The sequence below is a fragment of the Berghia stephanieae genome, chromosome 8 (assembly GCF_034508935.2).
Source record: "Berghia stephanieae isolate SIO BIC M18660-M18661 chromosome 8, UCSD_Bste_1.3, whole genome shotgun sequence".
Classification (NCBI taxonomy): Eukaryota; Metazoa; Mollusca; class Gastropoda; order Nudibranchia; family Aeolidiidae; genus Berghia; species Berghia stephanieae.
The window spans coordinates 954,299-969,393 of record NC_088367.1 but is presented as its reverse complement, the minus strand read 5'-3'; the positions used below and the strand labels follow the sequence as shown (position 1 = coordinate 969,393).

At 35.7% G+C, this 15,095-nt stretch overlaps 1 protein-coding gene across 1 annotated transcript; it reads right to left on the bottom strand.

Annotated features, from left to right (window-relative positions):
• Positions 1-1,135: 1,135 nt before the first annotated feature.
• Positions 1,136-14,685, bottom strand: LOC144977991 (large ribosomal subunit protein eL15-like). The gene is made up of 4 exons (XM_078923397.1): positions 14,589-14,685; positions 9,899-10,079; positions 2,443-2,579; positions 1,136-1,543 (listed from the first exon to the last, which is right to left on the bottom strand). The coding sequence occupies exons 2-4, from the start codon at positions 10,068-10,070 to the stop codon at positions 1,238-1,240; spliced, it is 615 nt and encodes a 204-aa protein (XP_078779523.1). The 5' UTR covers positions 10,071-10,079; positions 14,589-14,685; the 3' UTR covers positions 1,136-1,237.
• Positions 14,686-15,095: the final 410 nt, after the last annotated feature.

Below are 15,095 nucleotides of genomic sequence, written 5' to 3'. Positions count from 1 at the left end.
AAAACCTCACCCAGAAGATCGCTGGAAGAGACATCTGTATTCAAGTCCTTTACCTTAACCCCCTTCTCCCCTGCAGTTTTCAGCTGATCTGCAATAGCGACTTTTTTCCTTCAGCCCCATCAATATCGTTAAGATAGAAAGCAACCTAGAATAGAAAATGAAAACAGTATAGAGGACAGAAGATACACGAAGAGAGGACGATAAAAAGAAAGAGCCCAAAGAAAAAGGGAGAAAATAAGAGTTAGGTTGAAACAGACAGGCCAACTTTACAGAGATCATATTCAGGAATATGCTGATGACAGTGGTGATGTGTTTTGTTCTTTTTCTGGAACAATAAAATACAATCCAAATCTGGAATTCAGTCACAGGGAAAATATTAGGAAGTTTTAGATAAAATTGAGACAGTTGCCAAGTCCGGTAAAGTAACTCAGAATACATCTGTCAATGATTCTGTCTGTCCTTCACTCATGTCAACAAAGTGAACACTAAGGACAAGACACTGAAGTGTTTGTTTTATGTTTTTAAGGGTTTTACGGAGCTTGCAACACATTTAGGTCATACCAGCGCCAGTAAAAAGGAAGAAAATGGAATAGTCGAAAGTTCTAGAATTACAATTAAAGCACCCAAGAGAAAGTAAGACAAAGGGGAATTGGGAACAAATAGGGATCAGATGTAGATTCAAGAGCATACCATCAATGTACTTAGCTTGAGATCACCTATAAGTCTCATCCGGACACACGCACAAAATCCAACAAGGAGGAATACACTCAGATGCTTACATCATACATTAAAAATAAATATAATAATACATAACAGAGAGATGATTTACAAGAAAAAAAAAATCTCTCAAAACATTAACTATGCATTTGACTGTTTCCCTCCCAGCCAGGAAAAAACCAAGTAATCTCATTCCAAGACAAAGACAGAGAGCATGTTGGAAAGCAGATATAAGGGGATAGAAGACACAGTATGTACCCCCCTGCCCACTATGGGAGGTCAGGATCCCCACCCAGCCACTGAAGTGTACAAAATTCACAAATAACTGCTGATCTACAAGATTCCTTGTAAAATAAGTCACAAAATCATGAGACTGAAACTGATAATAATCTTTAAAAAGACTAAAAAACAAAGCAAGTCATGTCCCCATGTTTATTCCACTTACAGGCTCAAATTCCTGAACAATGAAAAATAAAAACCATCCATCCACACGCATACCAAAAAAAAAAACAAAAAACATTTAACGCTTTCTGCGCAACTGAAGAGTGTTGTGTTTCTTCCAAGCAGCATGACGAGAACCTCCTTTGGTAAGGTTGAACCTGTGACCTTTGCCAAGACCACGAGAAGACTTTCCAGCAGAAGTGAGGCCACGCAATTCACGATGCTTGTGCACAGGTTTGCAGATCCATCGGATGGATGGGTCATTACGAATGGTTTTGTGGAAGGGATCAACCAAGATTACTTCAAAGTACTTGTAGGTTGCGTCTTGGGCAATCCAGTAGGAGTTCAGGACACGAAGAGATCCACAGCGACGACCAACACGCTCCTGAGAAATGAAAAGCAGATACAAATTGACATCTATAATTTTTCAATGGATCAGCAAATCCTGAATATGCAAAATATCTATGTCATTAAAAAATATTTTGTCTTATTTCATTATAATAAAGATTCTTTTAAAAAAAAGTGAAAGCTCATGAGATGTTAACTGCTAGGGACAAGAGGGATGCACAAGAATTTTTTTATTAAAAAAAAAAAAGTATATAATTCTACCTAAGAGCACAGCTGAAGTTTTGAAAATTTCTGAACACATCAAATGTGTCGAGCCAGAAGTAATATCAATTTTAAAGCCCCCTAAGGAAGGTTTTAGTGTATGTGCTAGTGTGCGTGATGATCTCATAAAGATACCCACTAACTGATTCTCTAAAAAAAGGTGGCTAACATATAAGGTAAAGGCACCTAGCAACGAGTCAGAACTATATTTTTAAATCAGGCAGTGAAACAAGGGAATGTGACCAGCATATTATAACATCCTGTTTCAGCAGATGAAATAACACCACATTCACTCGTCTTGATATAAAAGTACAATAAATTATAAAAAATATATAAAGTTTACCTATCTTTGTTAATCAGGAAGTGATTAAAAATTACTTTAAAATGTGTTGGTCTTCGACACTGCCTTGAAGCCCAGGACTCCCAAAAGTCCTGCTGTTGTCATGACCTCGTACCGAAAAACAACACACAAGTTGAACCATTGTCTACACAGAGCTCACACCCTGCAAAACAGGATGATTTTTTTATGTACAAGATTGGTTAAAATCCAAAATATTATCAAACCTTCCACTCCAAGGGAAAAAAATAAAATTGCATGTTTTTCCTAAATAAGACATAATACATAGAATTATTCAAAGATAATCAAGACTTTTAAATCTTTCTCTCAACACTTACCTCAGCAACACTTCTCAGGTTACGCTTAAACTTGATCTCATTTACACCATGGGTCTTGGGTTTACCATAGGTTGCTCCCTTGGGGACAGGGCGTTTGCGGCCACCACGCCTCAGGCGCACACGGTAGATGACATAACCTGAAATAAAATTGGACATAATATATATTTATAACCAGTAAAAGATGGATAAAACTAAGTAATTACATTTAAGTTACGAAGTGGCAAGTCGGATTAAAGTCTGAATAGTCCGACGTGCGTGCGCATATAGAGGGGAGGACAACACAAGGCAGAGGGTGGAACTGATAAAGAAATAAAAAAAGAGCTCAGAAGAAATTCTGTTTTGCCCACATCACACTGACTCAGCTCATTCCCTTACTTTGGACTATTGTAAAAGGATTGTTGCCTCACTCACATTATCTAAATTTTAAAATATTTACTTTTGACCTGATTTTATTTGGATATCAATATCAGGTTATGTTGTTAGAAAAGTTTTCCCATTTATACGAGTTACTTTGGCTGACTTTTGTTACTTGTGAAGAGTGACTTTTCTTTTAATTTCTATCTGGACCCAATTGATCAATTATTTTGTCTCTCGTCAAATAAAGCGGGTTTAGACTAGCTACCTGTTGATAGTTACTAAAAAAAGTAATTTTGATTTGCACTAATTTTATGTGACTATCAATAATTGAAATTTTTTAAAAATAAATAAAATAACTGCCACAAGAGAATTCAGACTCAGTCTGAATAATCTGTTGATTGCACATGCGCATTGGAATTTGAGTCTGAATAGCCACGGGAGACTATTCAAGACTCCAAGTCTGAAAAGTCGCAGCCTTACTTTAACCCACCAATTGTGATGCACTGACTCGAGAATCTTAACACTTTCATTATTCAGTAAAGACAAAACAAGCAGAAAAGTGGGGGGCAGGAAGAATAACGACAAATATATCCAAAATGCACAATTACCAACTTTTCAGAGACAAAATTGGGAAAATTGTGCGGAAGCAATTACGGATTTAGATGAACATGTAGTGTGGCAAATGGCAAACTGCAGTAGGAAATCAGAAAACAAAGTCGGCTTCATGCATTATCAGAAGACCGTCGTGTTTTTCATCATGTTAATAGTACAGCAACAAAATAAATGAAAGGAAAACTTATACAAAACTCAAACCCCCTTCCTCATCATACAGTCTCAGATTTAGATGAGGATGGTGGACGTGATATTTCTTTGTTGGTAACGGCTTTTCTACAATAAATTACAACAAAATATAGAAAATAAGTGGAATAATAATAATAATAATAATAATAATAATAATAATACTTTATTGCATCCCAAAAAGGAAATTTTTTGTACAGACGTGTTATAATTTACACATAAGATAAAAATACAATGGAAATAGGATGTATATATATAAAAAAGGAGCAGCTCTATAACCAGAGCTGCGCTTTATAATATGAATAATTTCAACACTGTAAAATAGTTAAAACTGTCACTATAAATTGAAAATTGAAAAGATTGCAAAACAAATAAATTAATAAATTAATATTTATATTTTTAAAAAGTAAAAATGAGAAATAATTATATAAAATGATTATTGCTTGTTGTTATAAAGCCTAATACTGGACGGCAGAAAAGATTTTCGGTGTCTCTCTGTTTTCGTTGAAAGAGAAAGGGCGACCACTTCTTTCTGACATAATAATTGATGGTCTTAGTGGATGATACTGGTCATTTAATATTTTAGTTATTTTATTTATACAAAATTTCTCGTATAAAAGATCTACATCGTCAACATCATTTATATAGCGTTTAATGGATTTTTTAATATTTGAATTTATTTTGTTCCTTTCCACTGCTAAGCAATTGCCTCCCCAAGCTGTTATACAAAATGACAAAACACTTTCGATTACTGCTCTATAAAATAATGTGCAGAGGGTTTTATCTATTCTAAACTGAGAGAGTTTCGATAAAAAATATGTACGTCTGCACATCTTATGCCTAATTATTTTCAAGTGTTCATCCCACTTGAGCCTGTCATCAATCGTTACACCAAGGTATTTGTAGTGAGGAACTCGCTGGACGAATTGGTCCTTTAATTTTAACGGTTCTATCGGTTCCTTCACTCTCCTAAAGTCAATCACTAGCTCCTTTGTCTTGCTTATGTTAAGCTCTAGGTGGTGGGCATCACACCAAGACACAAATCTATCAATTTCTTGCCTATAAGCCACTTCGTTGCCATTTGTTATGAGGCCTTGAAGAGCGGTGTCATCTGCAAACTTTATTAAAGGTACACTCAGGTTTTGACTTCTACAGTCATTCGTGTATATTGTGAATAATACAGGGGACAATACACAACCTTGAGGAGCACCAGTATTTGTAGTTATACAGGAAGATTTGTTTTGCCCTAATTGAACATATTGTGCTCTCTCCGTAAGAAATTCGAGCACCCAAGCAATTATATACTTGTTTAAATTCAGACCAGTCAATTTTTGAACAACCAACTGAGGTTGCATTGTATTGAACGCTGAAGAAAAATCTGCAAAAAGCAATCTGCAATAGCTCCTAGCGTGATCTAGATGCCTGTAGATGTTGTTTGTAAACAGCAAAATGGCATCCTCTACGCCACGTCCTGGTTTGTAAGCAAATTGATGACTATCACTCAATGGCATAAACTGATTCCTAATTTTAACAAGAACAAGTTTTTCTAAAGATTTCATGACTATTGAAGTCAGTGCAACAGGTCTGAGATCGTTCATAGTTTCAAGTTTTTCTTTTTTGGAACAGGAATAATTTTTGAAGTTTTCCAAATTTCAGGGATTGAAACGCATTGGAGGGACCAGTTAAAAATATGTGTATAAATGGGGGAAAGCTGGTGGGCACATTCTTTTAATAGTTTTCCTTTCAATCCATCCGGCCCAGCAGCCTTCCTCTCGTTTAGTTTCGAAAATACGAATCTCGTTTCCTCTTCACTGACCTCAATAGTCATTTCATCTTCCAAAGCCCTGTCTAATTTATGTTTTTCATTTTCAATATCAAATTTGTTTGCTGTGTCGAAACGTGAATAAAATTTATTTAAAGTTTCAATTTCGATATCTTCTGATATAATCGTGGGCTTTGGATTATAGTTCACAGCAGTTTTAAGCCCCCGCCACGTGTCCCTTATATCCCCAGAAGAAAAGCATTTTTCAATTTTATTTTTGTACTTATCTCTACAACTAGATATTACCCTCTTTATCTCTTTTTGTTTTGTTTTCAGATCTTTTTTGTTTCCACTAGTATAGAGAGTTTTCTTTTGGTTCAATAAAAGTTTTAGATCTTTTGTTATCCAAGGCTTGTTGTTAGGATAATATTTTATTTCTTTTTTACAAGACACTAGCTGTTCACAGAATTTTAAATACTCACTCACACAGTCATTCAGCTCATCCACACTATCACATGATTCGATAAAAACATTCCAGTCAGTGCATTCAAAACAACCACGCAAATCTTCACACACACTTCCATTCCAGATCTGTACACTTTTCTTTACTGGTTTTACACGTTTAAAAACAGGGCGGTAGGTGGGGAGTAGCAAGAGCATGCAGTGGTCAGATAAACCTAATGGGGCACGGGGTAAACATTTATAACTATTTTTAATATTACACAGGAATAAATCTAATGTTTTTTTGTCCCTTGTCTCGCAGTCCACGTATTGATGAAGTCCCGGGAGAGTAAAATCGTTACATTGGTTAAAATCGCCAGTGACCATCAATACGGATTCGGGTGACTTAATTTGAATGTCCTGTATTTCTTTCCTCAAAATATTTTTCGCTGTGGTGTTGTCTGATGATGGTGGAATGTAGACGATGATGATGACATGAGTATATTCCCGGGGTAGGGAATATGGTCGTGACGAAACAGTAATAAATTCAATTTTATCGTCACAATACATTTTCTTTATCTGACAGTTATTGGGGTGGCACCATTTGTTGTTAATATATGTGCACACCCCACCCCCAGTTCGTTTATTTACATTAGTCCGATCTCCTCGAAATAGTGAATATTGTTCAATATTAAAACATGATGATGGTATGTGAGGAGATAGCCAAGTCTCTGTTAACGCTATTATGGAGGCTTGACGATAGTCACTATTAAAACGACACAGTGAAAACAGTTCATCAATTTTTATTTTTCAGTGATCTTACATTACCTGTCACTACACAGGGTAAAAATGGACGAAAATGCCGTCTGTTAAATTTTGTTTTTATTCCTCCCTTCCTCCCCCTCTTTCTTACTTTAATAAACGATGTGTCAATAGTGGGTGGTGGGGGTGACACGGGTTGGAGGGATCGGAGAGTCTCTGGAGTATAAGTTATCGATAGGGTTATTTTGGCAGCAAAATCACAGGCTAAAACACCATTTATGCTTATAAATATACTAATAAATATAAAAATCATGAACAATATATACTTCACATCCATTTTGAATAAAAATTAGGCTTAAATTCCGACGATTGAATGATAAATGAATAAAAATATGTGTAGAAAATAGGTAAACATTCACAACACGTCTGTTGTCGCCGGAAGCCAGCCCATGTTTTGGGAAATTTGAAAATTCCCAGATAAAATCGGAATAATTGGCAGGTCTGCAGTAGGAAATCAGAAAACAAAGTTGGCTTCACGCATTATCAGAAGACCGTCGTGTTTTTCATCATGTCATTGCAGTAGTACCCAGTCAAAGAAAACAAAATAAATGAAAGGAAAACTCCTTTATCAATCATCAAACAAGGGGGTAGAAATGGATTTTGACCAGGTACTTTGTTAAAAATTAATTCAAATTGGGTTAAGCTCAATGAAGCATATATCTTTTAAAAGTGCTTTTCAACACGATTCTAACGACATCAAATTATGAAAATCAAATAAGCAGGGGAAAAGATGTTTCTATTTGCCTTTGTTATTTACTGACAGACTTTGCATTTCCGGTATTAACTACCATTTGGATTTCAAAACTGGCCTAAAATAGCCGCTAGGATTTGAGTAAGGATTAGCATTGATCTACACAAACACTAAACAACAGGGTAATTCCTCCTGACAAAAAAAGATAAGAACCATTAAAATCCATCCATAACCAAAAAATCTATGAAACTTTTTCAGGGACCCATCAAAAACGGGTCACAGCCACCGGGCCATTTATGAGCTCACTGCTGGAGTGCCAAATGGACATTAACCAAAGTACCTAGAAGGGGGGAGGAAGATTACAAATGACAGTATCATAAGGCAGTGACCAACAGAAAAAAATTAAAAAGGAGGAAAATGATCGACGTCTCATCATGCCCCCCCCCCCCAAAGGCGGGCTCAGCCTCCTACCAGGGGGGTCCGGGGGCATGCCCCCCCCCCCGGAAATTTATTTTTTTCAGTGCCAAAACAATGCTATCTGGGACTAATTCCCATGAATTTGGGAGCATTTATTATCCATTCAAAGATCAGGTGAAGGAGTCATAAAACAAAAAACTTTTTTTTTAAATCTAATGTATATATTGCAGTTATATTTTTTGTGATATCACCTTCAAATTGCAAAGATTACAAGGACCATATTGTGTGATGGTTAAGGTAGCAGTTGCAGTGATGGTGATGTAAGTTATAGTAGCAGAGACAGCAAACTGATAAACGTGTAAAAATAAGCTTTATTGTTTCAACGATTCGCTAAATCATAATTTCGTTTTTTTTTTTGTTTCTTCTTTCTTTTTGTTTTGCGAATGGAGGAAAAATGGGAGGAACCGAGGAAAAAAGGAGGAATTCCTTGGAAGATTGGCATCACTGATAAGGGTACTAACCACAAAAACTAATATAAAATTAAAACCTGTATCTAAGCTCGACACAACAGGATATTGATCGATCCTTTTTATAATTCAAAGAAATTTTTTATTTCCCTGTCGTGACTGATCTTCCTTGGTCATCTGAGATAAGTTCAATTCAAGATCATGGTTGAGGGCCTGATTGATGCAAAAAGTTGCCAATTTAGCCGATTCAGAAGTCAAATATTTACTGAACTTGAGTTGGAGTGCAATCACATCGACTGGCCCCTATCAGAGCAATGAACTCCAATAAAAAGACATTACATACCAACTTATTCCCATTCACCAGGTGATTGGAAAATTAAGCGACATTTTTTAATGTAAGCTACTGAATTACGCCCTATGCAGTAAATCGGCAACCTTGAAGACAATTTTTTTACTAAAATGACCAAACTGAAGAAATGACAAAATCTTACAAATATGAACGGGGAAAAAAATGTTTAACAATATTTTTACAAATCCTCAAACAACGTGATGATTCGACACACTAGAGGTGCTCTGAAAGTGAAAGTGTAATTTCCTAAAGTAAACTCACTAATTGTCTTTTTTTATGAAAGCAGTGGTGACAAATTTGTGGTATCTATGAACTTTCAAAAAAATATCCAAAAGGTTAACCAGATTAGAGAATAACATTTTTCTTAAACGGTAAGAATCAGACACGAAATAAATGGCTTCATTATATATCAGAAGACCGTCGTGGATTCATCATGTTAATACCGCTTACATAGGCACTTTGATAAAATTTTCAAACTCAAAATATCTTAATTTGACCCAGTCAGGGGGATGGGACTCGAAAAAACATAAAATTTGATACCTTATTTGTTTCTCTACGACCTACGGTTCCAGAGTTATTTATATTTTTCTGTTGAAATTTTTTGTCAATTTTACAGAGAGAATCTGTGATCTCACTGCTGCCTCAAAACCAGCATCTCGCGGCTATCGGGGAAATTTTGAGTTTTGCAGTCAACATGGCCCACTTATTGTTTTCAGTAATTTTGTTTCAATTAAAAAATAAATGGCAAGTGTTGGGTATCATTTTAAAGGTCAGAAAATAAGCTTTAATTTTATATAAATCATTTTCATGTATGAAAAGTATGGAAAAAATTAAGGATAAATGAAAATGGAAAAAAATGAGGTTTTTGTTAAAAAAAAGTGGGGTTGATGGCGGGAAAAATAAAATAATGAGCGAGTGCATCAATTTTGATGAAATTCGGCAGAGATGTTCTTCAATTAATTGTCTATCGATGTAGGAAGTATAATTAAAATGTATCCATAATTAAAAAAGTACTTATAAGTCAAAATTTGATAAATTTTTATTTCAATAGCTTTCTGATCAATACAATCAGGAATTAAGAATAAAATATACCGTTAGAAAGCTTGTTTTGTGCCCTTTAAAATGATACCAACATTAGTCACATAGGTTCACAAATAACGCCATGGTGACCAAAACATTAAACGGCCAAAAATAAAGTTCCAAAAAACGAGTTTCACCTTACAGTGAGCCTATCGGCGGCCGCTGAACTGGAGTCATCAAAGTGCCTAGCTTACATTTAGTTTAATGAAGGTGAACTAAACATTGACTATCCATCTGTTTTAGCCTAGATTTAGTTAGCCATACATACATACCTTGCTTGCAACGGTAGCCAAGGCGACGTGCCTTCTCTGGGCGAGTTGGGCGGGATGCACGATGGATTGCATTCAACTGTCTCAACTGCCAGCAACGAACACGAAACAAGAAGCGCATGATATCGCTTTGCTTCTTGCGATACATCTCTTGCATATACTTGTAAGCCCCCATGGTGAAAACCTGAAGACAACAATATAGTTCAGTAAAAAATGTCGCTCAGCCAAATTCAAACAAAATATTTAGGTAGGCAAGCGAAAATTAATCTAAATTTTAAAAAAATAAATTAATAAAATTGAGCCTACCTAAGCTAAGTGGAAGGGGAATGAACTGTAACAATTTATAGAAAGCAAAGAAAAGAAAAAAAGATTTAAAAGAAGAACAGGACACATAATTATAACACTCTTATATAATAATTTATAATATTCCCAGCATTCTAATTCTAGAATGGATGGGCGGGGGATGGATGGCAGACCGGAATCGACCCTGCATCGATTATGATCATGTTTAGTTTAAAGGCCTACCGAAAGCTCCTACATCCCCAGTATCGTTTTTTATAACGTTCTAGTAGAGGGTTAGAGAGGGGGAACTTTTTTTTCCCGTAGTGTTTTTATGCACCTCCGTTAACGGTGTATCTTAACGGATTGTTTTTATACACCTCCGTCACGCATGCGCATCCCACCCAATTTCATCAGCGATATTGTGTTTCTGTATTTGGAAATGGCGAAAGTTATATTGTGACATCTGTAGGATGTTTTTGTTAATAAACATATAAAAATAATAATTTTAAAAATCGAAACATAAAACCAGAAAATAGAAGTTGCATTGAAGGTAGAATAATGTTTTAGTAGGTACTTTGGTAAACGTCCATTTGGCCCTCCAGCAGGGAGCCGATAAAAGGGCTAGTGGCTGTGACCCGATGTTTTTGACTCTTTAGTGATGGGTCTCAGAAAAAGTTCCATAGATTTTTTGTTTATGGATGGATTTTAATGATTGATGTCTTATTTTCTTCAGGAGAAATTACTCTATCGTTTGGTGTAGTTTATTTTAAAATCAATGACAATTTAGTATAACTTTTGATTATGGATAAAATAGGGTATAATTTAGCTTTGGATAATTAAAAGATTAGAACTTGGTAAATCAAAATTTCATGATGGCACGTTTATTTAACATCTTAACTTTTTTATAAAATTAAATTCAGGGGAAAGTTGTATACCGCATCCATGAAATTCGTTCCAGCAAAATCCTTACTCAAATATTAGCGGCCATTTTAGACCAGTTTTGAAATCCAAATGGCGGTTACTACCGGAAATGCAACAATTTTCAGGTCACAAAGTCCGTCAGTAAATAACAAAGGCAAATAGAAGACCATTTGTCAGCCTTTAAACTAACCTAACTTTTCTTCTGCTTATCTTCACAATTTTGGTATCATTAGAATCGTGTTGAAAAGCACTTAAAAATGATATAGGTTTCATTGAGCTCAATCCAATTTGAATTTTTTACCAAAGTACCTAGTTTTAGAAAGACAAATGTAATGAACAGTCATGTGGCTCCTTATAGGCACTTGCAAGAATTTTTCAAAGGGAGCGTCATTCGACACCCGAGTTTCGGGTGTATTTTGTCACAGGATAATTCGGCACCCGAGTTTCGGGTGTATTTTGTCACAGAATAATTCGACACCCGAGTTTCGGGTGTATTTTGTCACAGGATAATTCGACACCCCGAGTTTTGGGTGTATTTTGTCACAGGATAATTCGACACCCGAATTTGGGGTGGGGATGGTCAGCAAAGAATTTGGCATCCCAAGCAGGGTAAAAAAAATTTTGGAAAAAAAAATGTTTTCTTGTCGTCGGGGGGGGGGGGGGGGGGGGGGGGGGGTCGTTGGCAAAAATTCTACAATTGTTCGTCTTTGCAAACACACAAACCATTAACTGCAAGACCATCTCTCTCTCTCTCTCTCTCTTGATTTCTTTCTTTCTATCACACACACATACATACGCTCCCTCTTAAGACCTAAGTGACGTAGATTTTTTTGTTTGTTTGTTGCTTTAGGTCTCTTCCAACACAATTGAGGTTATATGAGAGACCACTGAAACAAAAAAACAAGCAATCTAACAAAAATAGTACAAATGTAAATCAAAATCATAACCTAAAGATATCATAAGCTAAATTATAAATAACCAAGAACAAACAGGCAGAAGATTTACAGAAAAAAAAATATCTCCTGTCAAAAATACAATCACAAACCAAAGAAGCAGGATAGGCTAGTAAAGAGAAGAAGAAACGACATCACTATCGGATCGTACACCCATGCGAACATCATAGGTATATGATTCAAGGGTGATGCTCCCATCCAACCACCCGCTAAGTGACGTAGATGACTTAAACAGCAAAGGGTATACAATTACAGATACTGTGCGACAAACTCGCGACACATAATGTCGTGCGTTCAGCGAAAAAGGTTAAATACTCATATAATCCAGCAGCCGAATTAACGCACAAGACGATGTGTAACCTTGAACGTTTCTAGTCTGATTGATAGAAATTAGTGAGAGTTAATCAGAAAAAAACGGCTAGTTATAAACAAAGGGCTATGTGACGTCATTTCCTTCCTTCTATTTGCAACATCTCATAATAATAGATGATCTAAAGTTTTATATGTAGAAATGGTATAATATATCTATCAATATAGATAATATTGTGCCTGGCTAAGAAGTTCACAACATTGCATCCGGAAGTATAACGAACCAACACACAAAACGATGTGTAACCTTGAACGAACAATGACTTTCGTCTTCCAATGTATTGATCCTTTCAAGGAACTCATCGCTTGAAGCGAATTTTGCTCCCTCAAATATTGAATTCGACCGTCTATCCATATTTTAAAGAGGACTGGCGTGCAACGGACAAGGAAGGAAGGCGGAAGAATTTGATTTCCCCGGGTTTGTACGTTCATACGTACTGCGCATGCGTGATTCGGGTGTCGAATTATCTGGTGACAAAATACACCCGAAACTCGGGTGTCGAATAACACTCCGTTTTTCAAAAGTGATATCGGTATTAATTTAGCGTAGAAAAATAAAGGGGAGTGAAACATTTACTAAAGTGAAAAAATTATCGCTCTATCTCAACTAGTTAAAAAGTTATGACCTTTTATGTGGTGAAAAATCTCTATAGAAGCTTATAGGAAAATATGTGACCAAAACAAAGCAACCCAATGGATAATCAAGTATAATTCAGAAACGGCTTCAGATACAACTTTGAAATTTTTACATGTGGTAATTCAACATCTCTGTAATACATTGCAAACAGAAAAATAATTATTTGTTGAGAGAGAAAGGTATAGTTTAGAGCTGAAACAGCTGAAATCAAGGAAAAATAGATCACGACATGCAAATGAATGACCTATTGGAATTTTGGAAAAGTCGACAATTAAATATTTATTCACATGTAGATAGACCAAATACAACACTGAATCGGCGTCATTTAGTTATTCACTTTGAACTTTTCAAAATGAAAATAGACCTCATAAAAGCAGAGATATGGACTGATAAATGTTTGAGGTGGTGTATTTGTGTTTAAAATGATCGAAAATGGGTGATTTTAAAAACTTCCGCTCCCCCGTTCCCCTAAATTGGACAGACGTCCGTCAAAGGATGAAAAACGTCAAAATCAGCAGTGAAAAATCAATCGGAAAAAAAAGGAAGAGAGTTGTAAATTATGAAATGAAGAATGCATGGACATGAAAACGCCAATTAAATAATTTAAAACAAAAATAACTTCCATAAATGGAATATATTTGTAAGATATAAAGATGTAAAGTTTTGATGTGGATTGACGAAGTTATCTCTCAAACGCAGCAGACGACAGGAAGTGTATCAGTATAAGAAAATGGCAGCTTCTGTAAACAATCGAGGCCAATTACTGTTTTTTGGGGAGCTCTAACTTTTGAGTGCAAACATACTTTGCTCTGAATTTTTAGAGAAGCTACTTTAATATGCATCTCAGAAGGACTTGTTTTTATTAAGAAGGACCATCTCTGGTTTAAAAGTTATAAGCGTTTAAACACATATACTCTCTTTACACAAAGATTTCTCAAAATCATGATATAAAAAGATAATAATAGCATCATTGTATGTAGAATTTTATGCCCTTTCCAATGATATATAAAACATGCCATTTCATTCCACTGAGAAAGAAGAATGAACATTTTAAAATCACTCCTAAATTTTTTCCCCTCAAAAACGGAAACAGAAATCCTCGCCTGTTTTCAACTCGCGAGAGCTACTTCTTGCAAGTGCCTACTCCTTAGCGCAGTGGACAAGCTGTCAGACTCTAACCTTCAAAGTACTGGGTTCGATTCCCATTGTAGACATATTTTATTTTTTATTATTGAGAAAGACAATTTTGTTTGGGGAAGGCCTCCCCCATCTAGGATTATAGTCACCCCTCCTGTCAATAACTATAATCAAGCCCAATGTCGCTTTATAAAGTTAGACCGCTGTGCTGACATAGTAACTGAACCGCTTGGTCATCAGTGCCACAAATCATATCATTCGAGCACTCCAGACTTGGCACTGGCATCTGATTTTAATAAGTTGAAACATTAATTTTTACAAAAAGCGAAGAAGAAAAAATTGATTTAAAAGTATTAATGGATGATTCCCTGGATGAATATAGGAGGTGTCTTACCGGTGGCTGTATCCGACCTGTATCAAAAAGGAAAAGGAAGTTGAAAATAATTTAGATGTGACACAGGGTTGCCAGATTATTTTTCAACAAAATGCCAGGGGAAGACTCAAAAAATGTCAAAACATTCAAAAAAATGCCAAAGTCTGTTGACTCCCACCCCCACTAAGAAAACTACTCACTTTTGATAGACAATTTACTATCATATCCTGGTGGCTTGCGTGTTTTATCTTCTTTTTTTTTCTTTTTTTCTTTTTTGAATTATACTAAATTTCCTGTTGGGGTAATTTTTTACTTACTGACTACTAAGTGGAGTGCTAAACCACTACACCACGGTTGGATTTTAAGAATGAAAAGAAATACATTAACATGAAAGGTAAATACGTAAAGGAGTGAAATCATTGGATGCTGTAAAATCAGACCACCCTAACGAACAGAGTTAAAAGTTAACAGGCGACCATGACGCAAATATACACGAGTTTTGCAGGAGATTCCCAGAAAACTTACGAG